General features: G+C 37.1%; 2 protein-coding genes across 7 annotated transcripts in view; one reads left to right on the plus strand and one right to left on the minus strand.

Moving 5' to 3' along the window:
- The first annotated feature begins 2110 nt into the window (after positions 1 to 2110).
- RPS6 (ribosomal protein S6) lies at positions 2111 to 5825 on the plus strand. Of its 2 annotated transcripts, none has more exons than XM_037061901.1 (6): positions 2111 to 2216; positions 2752 to 2883; positions 3346 to 3556; positions 3732 to 3878; positions 5446 to 5603; positions 5689 to 5825. In XM_037061901.1, exons 1-6 carry the CDS (start codon positions 2211 to 2213, stop codon positions 5782 to 5784), a joined length of 750 nt encoding a protein of 249 aa, XP_036917796.1. In that variant the 5' UTR covers positions 2111 to 2210; the 3' UTR covers positions 5785 to 5825. The 2 variants fall into 2 exon arrangements, with proteins under 2 accessions (XP_036917796.1, XP_036917797.1); XM_037061902.1 differs by lacking the exon at positions 2111 to 2216 and adding an exon at positions 2257 to 2334.
- Positions 5826 to 6502: 677 nt separating this feature from the next.
- Positions 6503 to 12505, minus strand: part of DENND4C (DENN domain containing 4C) — a 129828-nt gene continuing 123825 nt past the window's right edge. For all 5 annotated transcript variants that reach the window (XM_037061907.1, XM_037061908.1, XM_037061903.1 and 2 more), the window contains 3 exons: positions 10760 to 10910; positions 9703 to 9767; positions 6503 to 9435 (listed from right to left, as the gene is read on the minus strand). In XM_037061907.1, the coding sequence (XP_036917802.1) occupies positions 9299 to 9435; positions 9703 to 9767; positions 10760 to 10910 (353 nt within the window). In that variant the 3' untranslated portion in view covers positions 6503 to 9298. The remainder of the gene's footprint in view (positions 9436 to 9702; positions 9768 to 10759; positions 10911 to 12505) is intronic.

Below are 12505 nucleotides of genomic sequence, written 5' to 3' on the forward strand. Positions count from 1 at the left end.
AAGTAAATGAATAAAATCTTAAAAAAGAATCAACCAATTAATGCATAAGTGGAACAACAAATTAATGTTTCTATCTCTAAAAATCAATAAATAAAAAATAAATTTCAAAAAGGAAAAAAAAATAAAATAAAAAAGAGAGAGAAAATAAACTTACAAGTGTTGAGCAGGACGTCAAGAAACTGGAACTGTCATATACTGCTGGTGAGAATTAATAGAGTTCAACATGTGTGAAAATAATTAGGCGGTTCCTCCAAGTGTTCAACACAGAATTACCATATGACTGACTCAGCAATTCCCATCCAAGGTATATATCCCAAAGAACTGAAAACAAGCACTCAAACATACGAGCAATATTCACAACAGCCAAAAGTTGGAAACAGCCCAAAAGTCCATCAATGGATAAAAGGATAAAAAAAATTGTGGTCCATATATAGTGGATTTTGTTCAGTCATAAAAAGAATGAAGTATTGATGCATGCTACAACATGGATAAACTTAAAAAACATTAGAAGCCAGACATAAAGTTCACATATTGAGTAATTCCTATATGAAATGTAAGGAATAATTAGATCATAGAGACAGAACACAGATTGTGGTTGCCAGGGGCTGATGAAAGAAGGGAATGGGAAGCTGATGCTGAATAGGTTCAGGGTTTCATTTGGGCATGATGAAATGTTTTGGAGCTAGACAGAGGTGGTGGCACAACTCTGTAAATATACTAAACACCACTGAACTTTTCACTTAAAAATGACTTTCATTGTGTCAATTTCACAACAAAAAATTATATATACAGGTTTTAAATGCATTATTTCACCGACATCCTGTATTTTAATGGCAGATGATCCATCAGGATTTAATGGAATCTTTCAACTTTGAATGTGAAGCAGGCCTAAATGCAAAATGTTGTGGTACTACAGTGGAAGATGAGATGTAACAATCTTGGAAAGTAAAAATTATTTAGATCACCTGGGTTCTCATTCTGTTCTCCCAGAAATGTTCAGGAGAACTGTCAAATGAACCATATCTTTCCCACATCTTTCTGTACAATTAAGAGTTGCACCATTGCTGAGTCGAGAGTTACAGTAATACATTTCACTTATTCTCCCTCTGATGGCTGGCACCATTCTATACCAAACTCTAGTAGACTCAGAGCTAGGGTTATAGTCATTTAAAAATACTTACCAAGCACATAATTATGTGCTATGCGCTTTGCTGTGTCCTGGTATACATACCATGGTAAAGGTAAAACATAAGCTCTGGCTTAATTTTTCATCTGGCAGAGGAGACAGACCATAAACAACTCATTGATATATAATGATTAGTCCTATACAGGAAAACAGTGCTCCGCCAGAGAATGAGAGGGACACTATTTGAGACAGTGTAGTCAGGAAAGACCTCTCTTAGGAGGGACATCTAATCCTAAAGATCTTCATGGCATTAACCAATGGCAATAGGTGAGTTTGGGACTGTGGAAAGCTTGTAGCGGCGGGATAAGGAGTTTAGAAAGCTTTTAATTTAAGGAAAATAAATGGTTCATATCCAGCAAAGTAGTGATATAATTTTGCGTTTTAAAAAGATCGCAGAGGCAAGACAAAACAAGGAGACTACTTAGTGGGCATCTATTGTGGCCTGGACTTTGGGTAATTGTGATTACTGGCTGGCGCGACAGGTGGCTGAGAGTGTCATTCTGTGACAGTGCAACAATGATTACAGAGTTGCTGGAGGGCAAACTGATAATAAGAGTATTTAAGGAGAAAACAAATTAGGGCTATCGGAGTGTCTAGCAGGGAACGGCCGGTACTAGGGCAAGGTAAGCTACCCAACCGGAAGTCTTCCGAGTGCGAGGTAAAAAAGAACCCAGGAGAGCCGCACTCTGGTCCCGCCCTCCTTGTTTGGTAGCAGTGTCCGAAACAGAGTTGCGGCCCTAACCTAGCCAACAATAATGCAGAAAAGATGAGGCAAGGGAGAATCAAACCTTCAGGACTAAACTAGCCGCCACGCTAAAGCTCGTCCACTCGTGTAGCTCAGACTGCCGAGTGCACTTCCCTAACTCAGATTAACCCCTCCCTCGGAAGTGCCGTCTACACTCGATCATTTCCGGTACCCTGTCTTTGCCTGTCTCGCGAGAACTGGAAGTGACTATGTGATCTGGACTAAGCGGAAGCCAGTCCTCTTTTCCGTGGCGTCTGGGAGGCGGTTGGCTGCTTCAAGATGAAGGTAGGAAGAAATGTCAGTTGTGGGTTAGGTTTGGGGAACGGGAATCGAACCCCAGTACACGGCGTTGCCGCAGTTGTAGCTCTCCAAGAGCCTGGCTCTAGGTAGAGAAGGCTCTGAGGTAAAAGAAAGCTCTCGCTTTTGGAGCCAGAGCTCCTTGAGAGAGCGGATGGTGAGCGATTGCGGCTGGAGCTGGGCTAGCCCGGGAGCGCAATGGTGGCGGCAGCCTTGGGCCTCGCCGGGGCGGTTGCGGCCCTGCCGTAGTTTGGGCTCCTTACTCCGAGAGGATGAGCGGCCGCGAAGCACCCTTTGCCCCCGGAGTCATTTTGCAGGGTCTACTTAATAAAACTCCTATTTTTACCTCGGTGCTTGTTGCGCGTTATTATGCACGCACGTGCTTTATGGTGAATAAAATTGATGACTTTACACAGATTGTGTGTGGGGTGGCATGGAAGACTTTTTGCAATACCTTTCTTCGTAGGTGGTTTTGTAGTTTTCCTAAAGTTTTTTTTCCCCCCACCCCCATCTTAATCCTTAGCTGAACATCTCTTTCCCAGCCACTGGCTGTCAGAAACTCATTGAAGTGGATGATGAACGCAAACTTCGTACTTTCTATGAGAAGCGTATGGCCACTGAAGTTGCTGCTGACGCTCTGGGTGAAGAATGGAAGGTAAAAATTAACTACCGAATTGAATTGTTGAAGGTATTTGAGAGGGGTACTTAACGCCTTAGTAATTAGTATGTGTAATGGGTTTCAAACTCCGGGTTCTGTCTGCTGAACTTGGGTAAGTTGCTTGCAGATGTCATCCTGTAAGGTAAACTTATCACCTGGCAGGGTTTCGTTGAACACATGAGAAAACAAGTGTTTGCTTAGCCTGCTAAAAGTCTCCAAAGGGTGTCATTAAAAGTGCCAGGGAGGGGTGTTTCTGATTTATTTGCTGTTTGTTGATACTAATATTGCCTATTGTTAAATGTTTAGTAAAACATAGGTTAGAAACATGTACTGACTGAAAAGAATCTGCTCATTGAACTTGGCAAATTGGAAATGTAGACAAAACTGAGTGGCTGGAGAAAAGTTTATGTTGAGAAGTTTCAAATTGTATTTTATAATCTATCATTGTATTGTCTACAGGGTTATGTGGTTCGAATCAGTGGTGGGAACGACAAACAAGGTTTCCCCATGAAGCAGGGTGTTTTGACTCATGGCCGGGTCCGCCTGTTGCTGAGCAAGGGGCATTCCTGTTACCGACCAAGGAGGACTGGAGAGCGAAAGCGCAAATCCGTTCGGGGTTGCATTGTGGATGCCAACCTCAGTGTTCTCAACTTGGTCATTGTAAAAAAAGGTGAAACTTGTGTTCTTGAATTCAGTTATCGCTGACACTGACTGAAGACTGTCCAAATGCTTTTTCATTTGCCATAGTTTGACCAGTGGAGTTGGTTTGTTTTTATCATTGTGTAGACAACTTGGGATTCTTTGTAAGGAAGTTGAATTAAAATGTCTTTGTTCACATCTTTTAGGGGAGAAAGATATTCCTGGTCTCACTGATACTACTGTGCCTCGTCGCCTGGGGCCCAAAAGAGCTAGCAGAATCCGCAAACTTTTCAACCTCTCTAAAGAAGATGATGTCCGCCAATATGTTGTGAGAAAGCCCCTAAACAAGGAAGGTAAGGGAGATTATGAATTGCGGGCTTGTTTAAGTTTCAGTAATTTGTCACTAGTGTTTTGAGTGCTCGTTGGAAAATAAAATCTGTGCCCACAACTTACCTGGAGGTTTTAGGAAAATATCCAAGAGGGTCAGGATGGGCAGTTAGCATTCATTCTCATTACATCCAATGCCTTCTATCTGGGGTGCCACAATGGTGATGTTTTTTTGTTTTTGTTTTTAAATTTTCTGTTAGTCATTGATGTGTAAGTTTATCCAAAGGTAGCTTACCAGACAATAAGTGCATTGCTCTTGGGTTAAGAGTTGGAAGAATGACAGAAAATTCTATGGCTCTGATTGAGTATGCTATCTTAACCCCCATGTATTTTTGCTCTTTCATATCAGGGGTTCTAATTTTTTGTTTTACAAAAGAGATAATGCTTTTATCAGCTTGCTTTAACTTCCGATCCTCATGTTCTTCATCACTGGGATGTGGATAATAGTAACAATTGTGAAAATTAGAAGTTAGAAAAGGTCTGTATTAAGAATACTAGGGAATGGGTGTTCTCACCAGAGCAGTTACTGCAGTGCTTTGTATCACTAATAATTCCATAGTGACATGTATGAATATTTACATTCAATAGAATGAGTAGTATGTTAGTTCAGGTTGGGTTTTCCTGGCAAATCTGAGGGGGAAAAATGGTTGGGTTTCGGTTTTCATGTATAGTTTTAGCCTCATGAAGCTAATACTGAAAAAAAATATGCAGGAGTCTCCCATAATCACACCTTTGGAAATATCATCAGGGTTATTATTAGTAAGTGCTAGTTGGCAAGTGTTTTTAAGATGATTCTTGTCTTTATATTAAATCATCTCACTTTTAGCAGAACTTGAACAGTTGAGCCTGGGTAATTTATTGCTTCCACAAGGTATCCACAACTAAAATGATTATAACTGAAAATACTTGTGCTCTAAAGCAGATCTGTAATTCTTAGGATGTTGAATTATAAATCAAACTAAACGAAGATATTCTGTGAAGAACATGATGCACATTCTAATGTTAATGGTTTAGTTTTCTGGATTGGCAGGAAAGTGTAGATTCAAGCTAAATGGGACTTTAAAAGCATGGTGGGATGGTGATGGGGGGGATAATGCTTTATTTACCTCATTTTCAGATTGCTAAAATAATGCCCCTGTGTCTTATGGTACAAAGATATTTCATAACATAATTGTGGAAAGGAAATCAAAGTGAATAGAAAAAAAAGGTTGGAGCTTGACCAAACTCGTTTTGATCCCAATTAGGCATGATTTAAATGAGCTGTTTTATTGGATGCATTGATTAGGAAAACACTGGCAGCTAATAAGTAAAGTTAGCCTGGTCCCTTTTTATAAGGGCTTAGTTTTCCTTATATTTAGCCTATCTTATATTTTGTTGACAGTCAAGTTTGATTTAAAAGATATCATACAAATAAGTTTTTGTAGATACTAATTCAAGTCTGAGTCTGTTTCTAAAGTTTTTAAAATGTAGGTGTGGATCCTAATGAACCAAAGATAACTGAGAAGTGATCAAGCCATTATCTAAATTTTTTAGGTAAGAAACCTAGAACCAAAGCACCTAAGATTCAACGTCTTGTTACTCCACGTGTCCTGCAACACAAGCGTCGGCGTATTGCTCTGAAGAAGCAACGTACTAAGAAAAATAAGGAGGAGGCTGCAGAGTATGCCAAACTTTTGGCTAAGAGGATGAAGGTCAGTTCTAAGATGATGGGGGGTTGGGGGGGGGCAGGCCTCACCTCAGGTTTGCATTTTTAACACTGATTTTTGTTTTGTTTAGGAGGCCAAAGAAAAACGCCAGGAACAAATTGCCAAGAGACGTAGGCTGTCCTCTCTGAGAGCTTCTACCTCTAAGTCTGAGTCCAGCCAAAAATGAGGTCTTCTAACAGTAACAAATAAAAAAGGATAAACATCAAATCTCCTTTACTGAGTTTTCACTGATGATACAATTTAGATAAGGGGGAGAGAGAGAGAGATTTTGATGAAGGGAGAGAGACTGGGGGCAAGAGAAATGGGGATGTTGTATAAAAAGTAATCTAATGATACATAAAACTTGAGGGTGAGCCTTGGCTTGAGCCCCACCAGCCAGGGCTCACCTTCAGGCCTTGCTGCCTGTGAACTGAAAGGTGGTCACCAGTTTGATTCCAGGTCAGGGTACATGTCAGAGCTGTGTAAGAGGGCAGCTGATTGATGTTTCTCTCCCTCTCCCCATCTCATAAATAAAATATTTTTTAAAATGATGTCCTTCAACTTCAGAAACCAAGCCCATACTGTGATGGTAGAGGAGATATCCAGGATAGGGTTTCTCTTCTGGGTAGCTCAGGAAAATACAGCATACGGCATATGGGCCATTTTTCAGTAAATATAAATGAGTAGAACTATTTATTTTTTTTATATACTTTATTTTGAAGCATACATTTTTTTCTTAAACATCTATGCACAATACATGGAAAGTGCCCTTATGAAGATGGGCATTTGTCATGTGATAAAATTTGTTAAAAGCAGTTAACGGATACCATTTTGAAATAGTTCACAAAGCTTTTAAAACCAGTGCAAATTTACTACATTAATAGAAAGCTTTTCAACTCCAGTGAATTGTTCATGCTTTTATTCTATTTCATACTCTGAAAAGGAGTTGACTGCTTCTTTAAACATTTGTATCAATGCACAAAGAGAAAGTATATCTTTTCTAATGTGCCATATCTAATCTCTGGTAATTGCAGTTAAGACTCTCCTTTGTAAGGTAGAAGGGTCTTAAAAGAAGGCACATTAGGCTTTCAGGGTGAGGAAAAGGGGCACTTTATTTGATGAGATGCATTTCAAGCACAGGTGAGTAAAATTTTCAAATGCCCATGTGAGGCCAAGTTCCTGGACTATACTGTGAGAAGTAAGATTCTTAGACAATAGGAAATCCCTATTGCTCTTAATGTGTGGTATTGGTTACATTACATGAAAAGTCTTAATTGGCAACTGATGATGTAAAACTTGAACTTAGAAGTAAAAGGGGAAATGCAGCATTTTTAAAGAACCCAAACAAAAAGGACCTATTACAGTTATAGGGGGCAACTTAAAGCCACCAAAAGGTAAGTCTGGTGTATATAGCCTAGAATTCTTTACTATCCATTATGTACATGGTTGATTTAATACACAAAATACGAACCACACTGCTTTCTGATTTTGAGGGCACTCCCTAAAGTGGATAGATAAGCTTGCCTAGACAAGATTGAGATATTAGAAAATATCTGAAGCGTTAAGATTACAAACATGTTCAATCTTGTATTACTGCTAGGTACCAAAAATGAAAAAGGGCAACAACTGAATAACCCAAATAATGGGAGATTTAGGTTCACTATTTAACCATACAAGGTGTTCTAATCTAGAAAATGTAGCTAAAGTTAGACTATCAAACTCCAAAACTATAAAGTTTTAGCCCAAATCTGTACTAATTTGAAAGACTGCTTTCAGAAGTTGCCATGATAATGTTTCATACAGTGTGCTATAACTCATTCTAGACCTTTCTATGTCTTCTAGATTCAAATGATTTGAGATCTGGTTTTCTGATAAAAGTTTTTAGTGGTATCCTTTCTGTGGTAGGTGCTAGAAAAAGCCTTTGAATAATTCTAACACAAATCAGCTTGTGTTTTCTAAATGACTATAGTAGTTGCAGGTTTCCAATATATAATGGCTGTAATTTAGAATGTTACAGAAATTATCAGAAAATTTATTATTAGATACAATACAGCCAAATATCTAAAATGTTTAAGGAGATCATTACAGTGCTTATTTTTCAAGTGGGAATTTAAGGCTACAGAGAAGAAATGGAAAACCTGTTGGAATTACAAAGATCACAAAGGTTCAAGTTTACTTATTTCAGGAGGCTTAAAAATGTAACAAGCACAGCAAACAATTCTTTTCGTTCAGCCTCCGTCTTTATATGCAAGAATAATTACAAACTTTCTGTTGGGGCAATTAAGTGTTAAATATTAAAACCAGTACCAAGGCTTAGGCTGCAAAAATATATACTCTGAGATAGTGCAAAAGATCCATTTTTAAGGTAATAAGAATTGAACATAATTTCTGACAAGTTCACTTAGCACTTTTCACAGTAAATGGAAACTAGAATTCTGCATAGGTCAGATTAACCCTGAAATATTCAAAGAATGCTACAGTAATGAGATGTAAAAGATTACACCAAGTGGAAGGGAGATTTGTGCTGTTAACTACCAGTACATTTTTTTGTATCCACTGATTTAGTCATATGCATAATTACTATAAAAGCACCCACACAATGAATGGCTGGCTTTTTAAGCCATGCAGAGTTAAGGCAATCTTACTGTTCTTGAAACAACCTAAGAGGTGTTTTCAACAAAAGGCATGATAACTGACAGGCATGTGAGGTCATGATTTTCTTAAACCTACTGGCAACAAGCTCGATAGCTTTAAAGTATTAAGACTTAGTTGATTTATCCTAAAAAACAGTATTTACAAATGCACAAATAAGCATACAGATCTATTATACTATACAATGATAAAATTGCAGTGCAAGTTTATCTCACAGGTTTTTAAAAGTGACCAAGAGGGACTGTTTACTGTGCCTGAACAATTTCAGGTGCAAAGGTAATATATACAAGCATTTTAAACATGTTTTGAGTTTGTGAATTATGAAGCCAATTTAATTTAAACTGACTGGCTCATTTACTCCAATTTTAGAGATGTTGCATATTAACATGGTATTGGGAAGATGGAAGTAAATGGATATTTAAGATATAATGCATTAAAGAAGAAAATACAAAATATGAAGGGTGAAGATACATATTAAGTCAGGCGAGGCAGTTGCCACCAAACTTTAAGATAATTTTGAGATAAATGACTACAGATTAGTAGTAGTCATTTAATAGACCCCTTTCAGAATTGTGACAATCTACACATTTTAATAAATACAATATGGCTGTATAAACATCTACACAGCCACACATATGTACACATATACAAAGCGTTGTCCTTATAATTGAGATATTTCATTTGTATTGGGGTTAGGCAAGTTTACATTAATTTGCTGTTCCCCAAACCCAATTAGCTTCAAATATAAACAAAATACCAAGGATGAATAGTGTCTCACAGTCAAACTACTATAAACTGAGAAATCCAAACAGTTTTCAGCAGATAAGCCATTCAGAAGTTACAGATTTTCAACATCAAATAAACCCTGTGGAATTTTAATGGCATTTTTCCACTATGAGATGATTCAGTACATATTACACTTCATCATATATTGTCTCGAGTTCATTTCAGTTTTCACCAATTCTTAGCATTTGAAACAAACCTTGAATGTTTCCACACTGAATCTATTCCACCAGTTTTGTGTGTCAGAAATCTAGTGAATCCTTTGTTTAAATGAGAGGTGTTCCAAAACACTTCCTGCACCATTCCACACTGACACTTGGTGGAACATCAATTTTCTGCAACTTTCCAAGGATGTCAGAAGGTAGACTATTGTATGCAAGTCCATATTCATTATCAAAAGCCTCTGAAAGACATTTTCAAAAATGCAGTTGGAATTTGTTAATGGCTTAAAGAGTCATGCATTTAAAAATGGTCAAATCATACACATACACGTGTGTGTGTGTGTGTGTAAATTGTATATTCGGAAGTAGAAATCCTTCTGAAGACAAGTGGAATATTTACCCATACCAGTTACAGTTTTTAAAATTTAGAAAACAAAATTGAGAAAATAAAAGATAAAAATTACATTAGAAAAAAAAACAACAAAATAATCCCTAATTAACCAACTTACCAATATCAATATTCTCTCTTCCAAGAGACACTAATGATAAGAAGAGGATTTCTCTGTATAAACTCCTACAAAACAAATATTTTTAAAGTTAATGGGCAAAGAGTACAAAAATAGACACATGAAGGTATTTTTAAATGGTAAAATAAAAAAAAGTGGGCTTTTTTTGGTGTGGTCTAGCTAACAGTAATATACCTATGTCAATGTCCCAGTTTTGATGTGTACTACAGTTACATGAGATGTCACCTTTGGGGGAAGCTGGGGGAAGGGTACACTGAACTCTAATTATATTTGCAGCTACTTCCTGTGAATATTTCAAATTGAAGTCAATGGGCATAAAACTTTACACCAGAAATAAAAATAGTTTATTGGTTTACTTTAACTTACCATTTTTAACATTACTGTTCACAAAAGCAGAGTCTTCTCTCATCTTTTGCCACTTTATAAAGTAACAAATTAATTTCTAAGGAATCTAAAACCCTTGGACACAAACAATGTGAAAGGTGGCATGATCTCTTTACTATCTAATCCAAAAATAAAAGATAAATACTTTTATTTGGCTTGTAGACATAAAAAGTCACAAATGAAATCTTAAAAATGAGTTTTCATGGCTCAGCTATTAAACTGTTTTCTGAGGAGTTAGAACAAAAAATTAGAGAGTAATGCTGATTTTGATGATGCTCCGTGTAGCTTTTCCAAAGCTCCCACTGCAAAATAAACATCCCTCAAGTAAAGAAAAAGCGTGTGAGTATGACAGGGCCTGAGCAAGTAGAATATACATACAACATCAATGTTATTAAATTCACAGAGGGTTTCCAGTGAATAGCAGTAATGTTTCCTGAAGATTCGATACACTTTAGACATGAATGAATTACCTCTGAAAATTTAACCTATTTCCTCCAGAGAGGCACTTTTATTTCTGCTCAAGTATGAATATATGCACTTTGGTAAAACTTTTAAAACAATAAGATGTTCTACAGTGAGTGTGTGCTGCTTTTATAACTAGAGATATTTTTAAAAAACATGATATTGTTTTGAGTAGCAAATACTGAATTATTACCTTTGTCTTTTCTTGTCTGGCTTCATTTGCTGTGAAAGCAGGTTGATGGGTGTAAGAACATCATTATGTTGAATACTCTGCTTGATGGTTTCTACTAAAGTGCTTGTTGCTTGTTGTTCTTCTGATAGGACAGACAATTTCTTTTCAGAATCTAATAATAAAAACACAGTAATTAGGAATATGTTTACTCTAATTATTAAAGAAGTATTTTTCCAGAGTTTTAGCATTTTCTAACTTTCTATGGAGCATTGCTCCCCACCGCCTTTCTAGTAAAGTTATGTGGCAATGTGACCAGCTAAAACAGTTTTCCTTTTTTCTTCAGATAGGAGAGACCCATCCCTTTACTCTTTTCCCTAAACTTAGGGCTTCCTGTTTGAGGCTGGGGTACAATACCTTGTACTCCAGCTGTCATCTTGTGACCATTAAGCAACCTTTACCGATGGAAAAGCAGACACAACAGAAAGAGCCTGGGGCCCTGGTGACACAGCAGCTGCCTAATCAGTCCTGCAGTGTCTACTCCATAAGTTTTTTAATATGAGAGGATAATCTTTAAGTGTTTAAGTTTTGTTATTTTCTATTACATACAGCAGAATATAACCCTAATTGATAAAGGCTAATTCTAGAATTATTAAGAACATTTAGATGTCATAGGTTACAAAAGTACTTCAGTAGTAAAATAGAATTCAATCATACTAACATGAAAAATATACAAAACCAACAATGTGTGCTTGATCCAGAAAAAAAGAAAACTTTAATAATGCAACAAATTTTAGCAACCATACAATTTTATTCACACCCACATTAGCTGAGAGAGGAATACATATCCAGTAACCCCCAATCCAGCCTGATTCTAAGTGCCTGTCATAAAGTAAGCTGTTGTGTTTTTCATACAACAGAGCCCCTTAGCAAAGACAACTAGTAATACTTCACGTGTATTCAACCAAATAATTAGCAAAATTCTGTTACAATACAAGAGGGAATATTGAAGGCTATACACTTTGATCCTAGTTCTACCTTGCTACAGATTCGATTTTCATGCTATGTTGTCATTTTGGAGCCTAACCCAAATATACAACTTCACTGTTTCTCCTTTAATCCAATTTTTAAAATGACACCTTTACTGAGATGTAATTCCCAAGCCATTCAATTCACCCACTTAAACTGTACAAAACAGTGCTTTTTAATATATTCTGTAAGTTGAGCGACCATCCCAATCAACTTGTCACGACCAAAAGCAACACCTACCTATCAGTAGGTGACTACCTACTAGTAGTCACTCTACTACCTTCACAACCCACAGCCCTAGGTAACTACTACCTTCTGTCTACAGATTTGCCCATTGTGGCTATTTTGTGTACATGGAGTCATACTTTCTGTATTCTTTTGCAAATGGCTTCTTCTACAATGTTTTAAATTCATCCATGCTGTAGCATGTATCAGCATTCAGTATTTTTATGCCAAGTATATTTCATTCTATGGACATACCAAATTTTAGCCATTCTTCAGCCAATAGACATTTAGGTGGTTTCCTGTCGGCTTTTAACAAAAATGCAGCTAAGAACTAAGTTTTATGTGGACATAGGATTTTCCTGTGTCACATGGTAACCACTACTTTGAGGAACTCTGACACTGTTTCCCAGCGCAGCTGCACTATTTTTATTCCAATCCACAGTGTATGAGGGTTCCAAATTCTTTATACCCTCACCAACACTTGTGTCTGTCCTTTTGATTACAGCCAATCTAGTG

This window comes from Sturnira hondurensis, unplaced genomic scaffold (assembly GCF_014824575.4).
Source record: "Sturnira hondurensis isolate 20B ecotype Veracruz unplaced genomic scaffold, ASM1482457v3 Scaffold0013559, whole genome shotgun sequence".
NCBI classification, from domain to species: Eukaryota; Metazoa; Chordata; class Mammalia; order Chiroptera; family Phyllostomidae; genus Sturnira; species Sturnira hondurensis.

Bases quoted from the DNA above. Each gene is read 5' to 3' on its own strand.
- RPS6 (XM_037061901.1), top strand. The intron at 2,884-3,345 runs GTAAAAATTAAC...TATTGTCTACAG, and splicing joins CTCTGGGTGAAGAATGGAAG to GGTTATGTGGTTCGAATCAG. The intron at 3,557-3,731 runs GTGAAACTTGTG...CACATCTTTTAG, and splicing joins CTTGGTCATTGTAAAAAAAG to GGGAGAAAGATATTCCTGGT.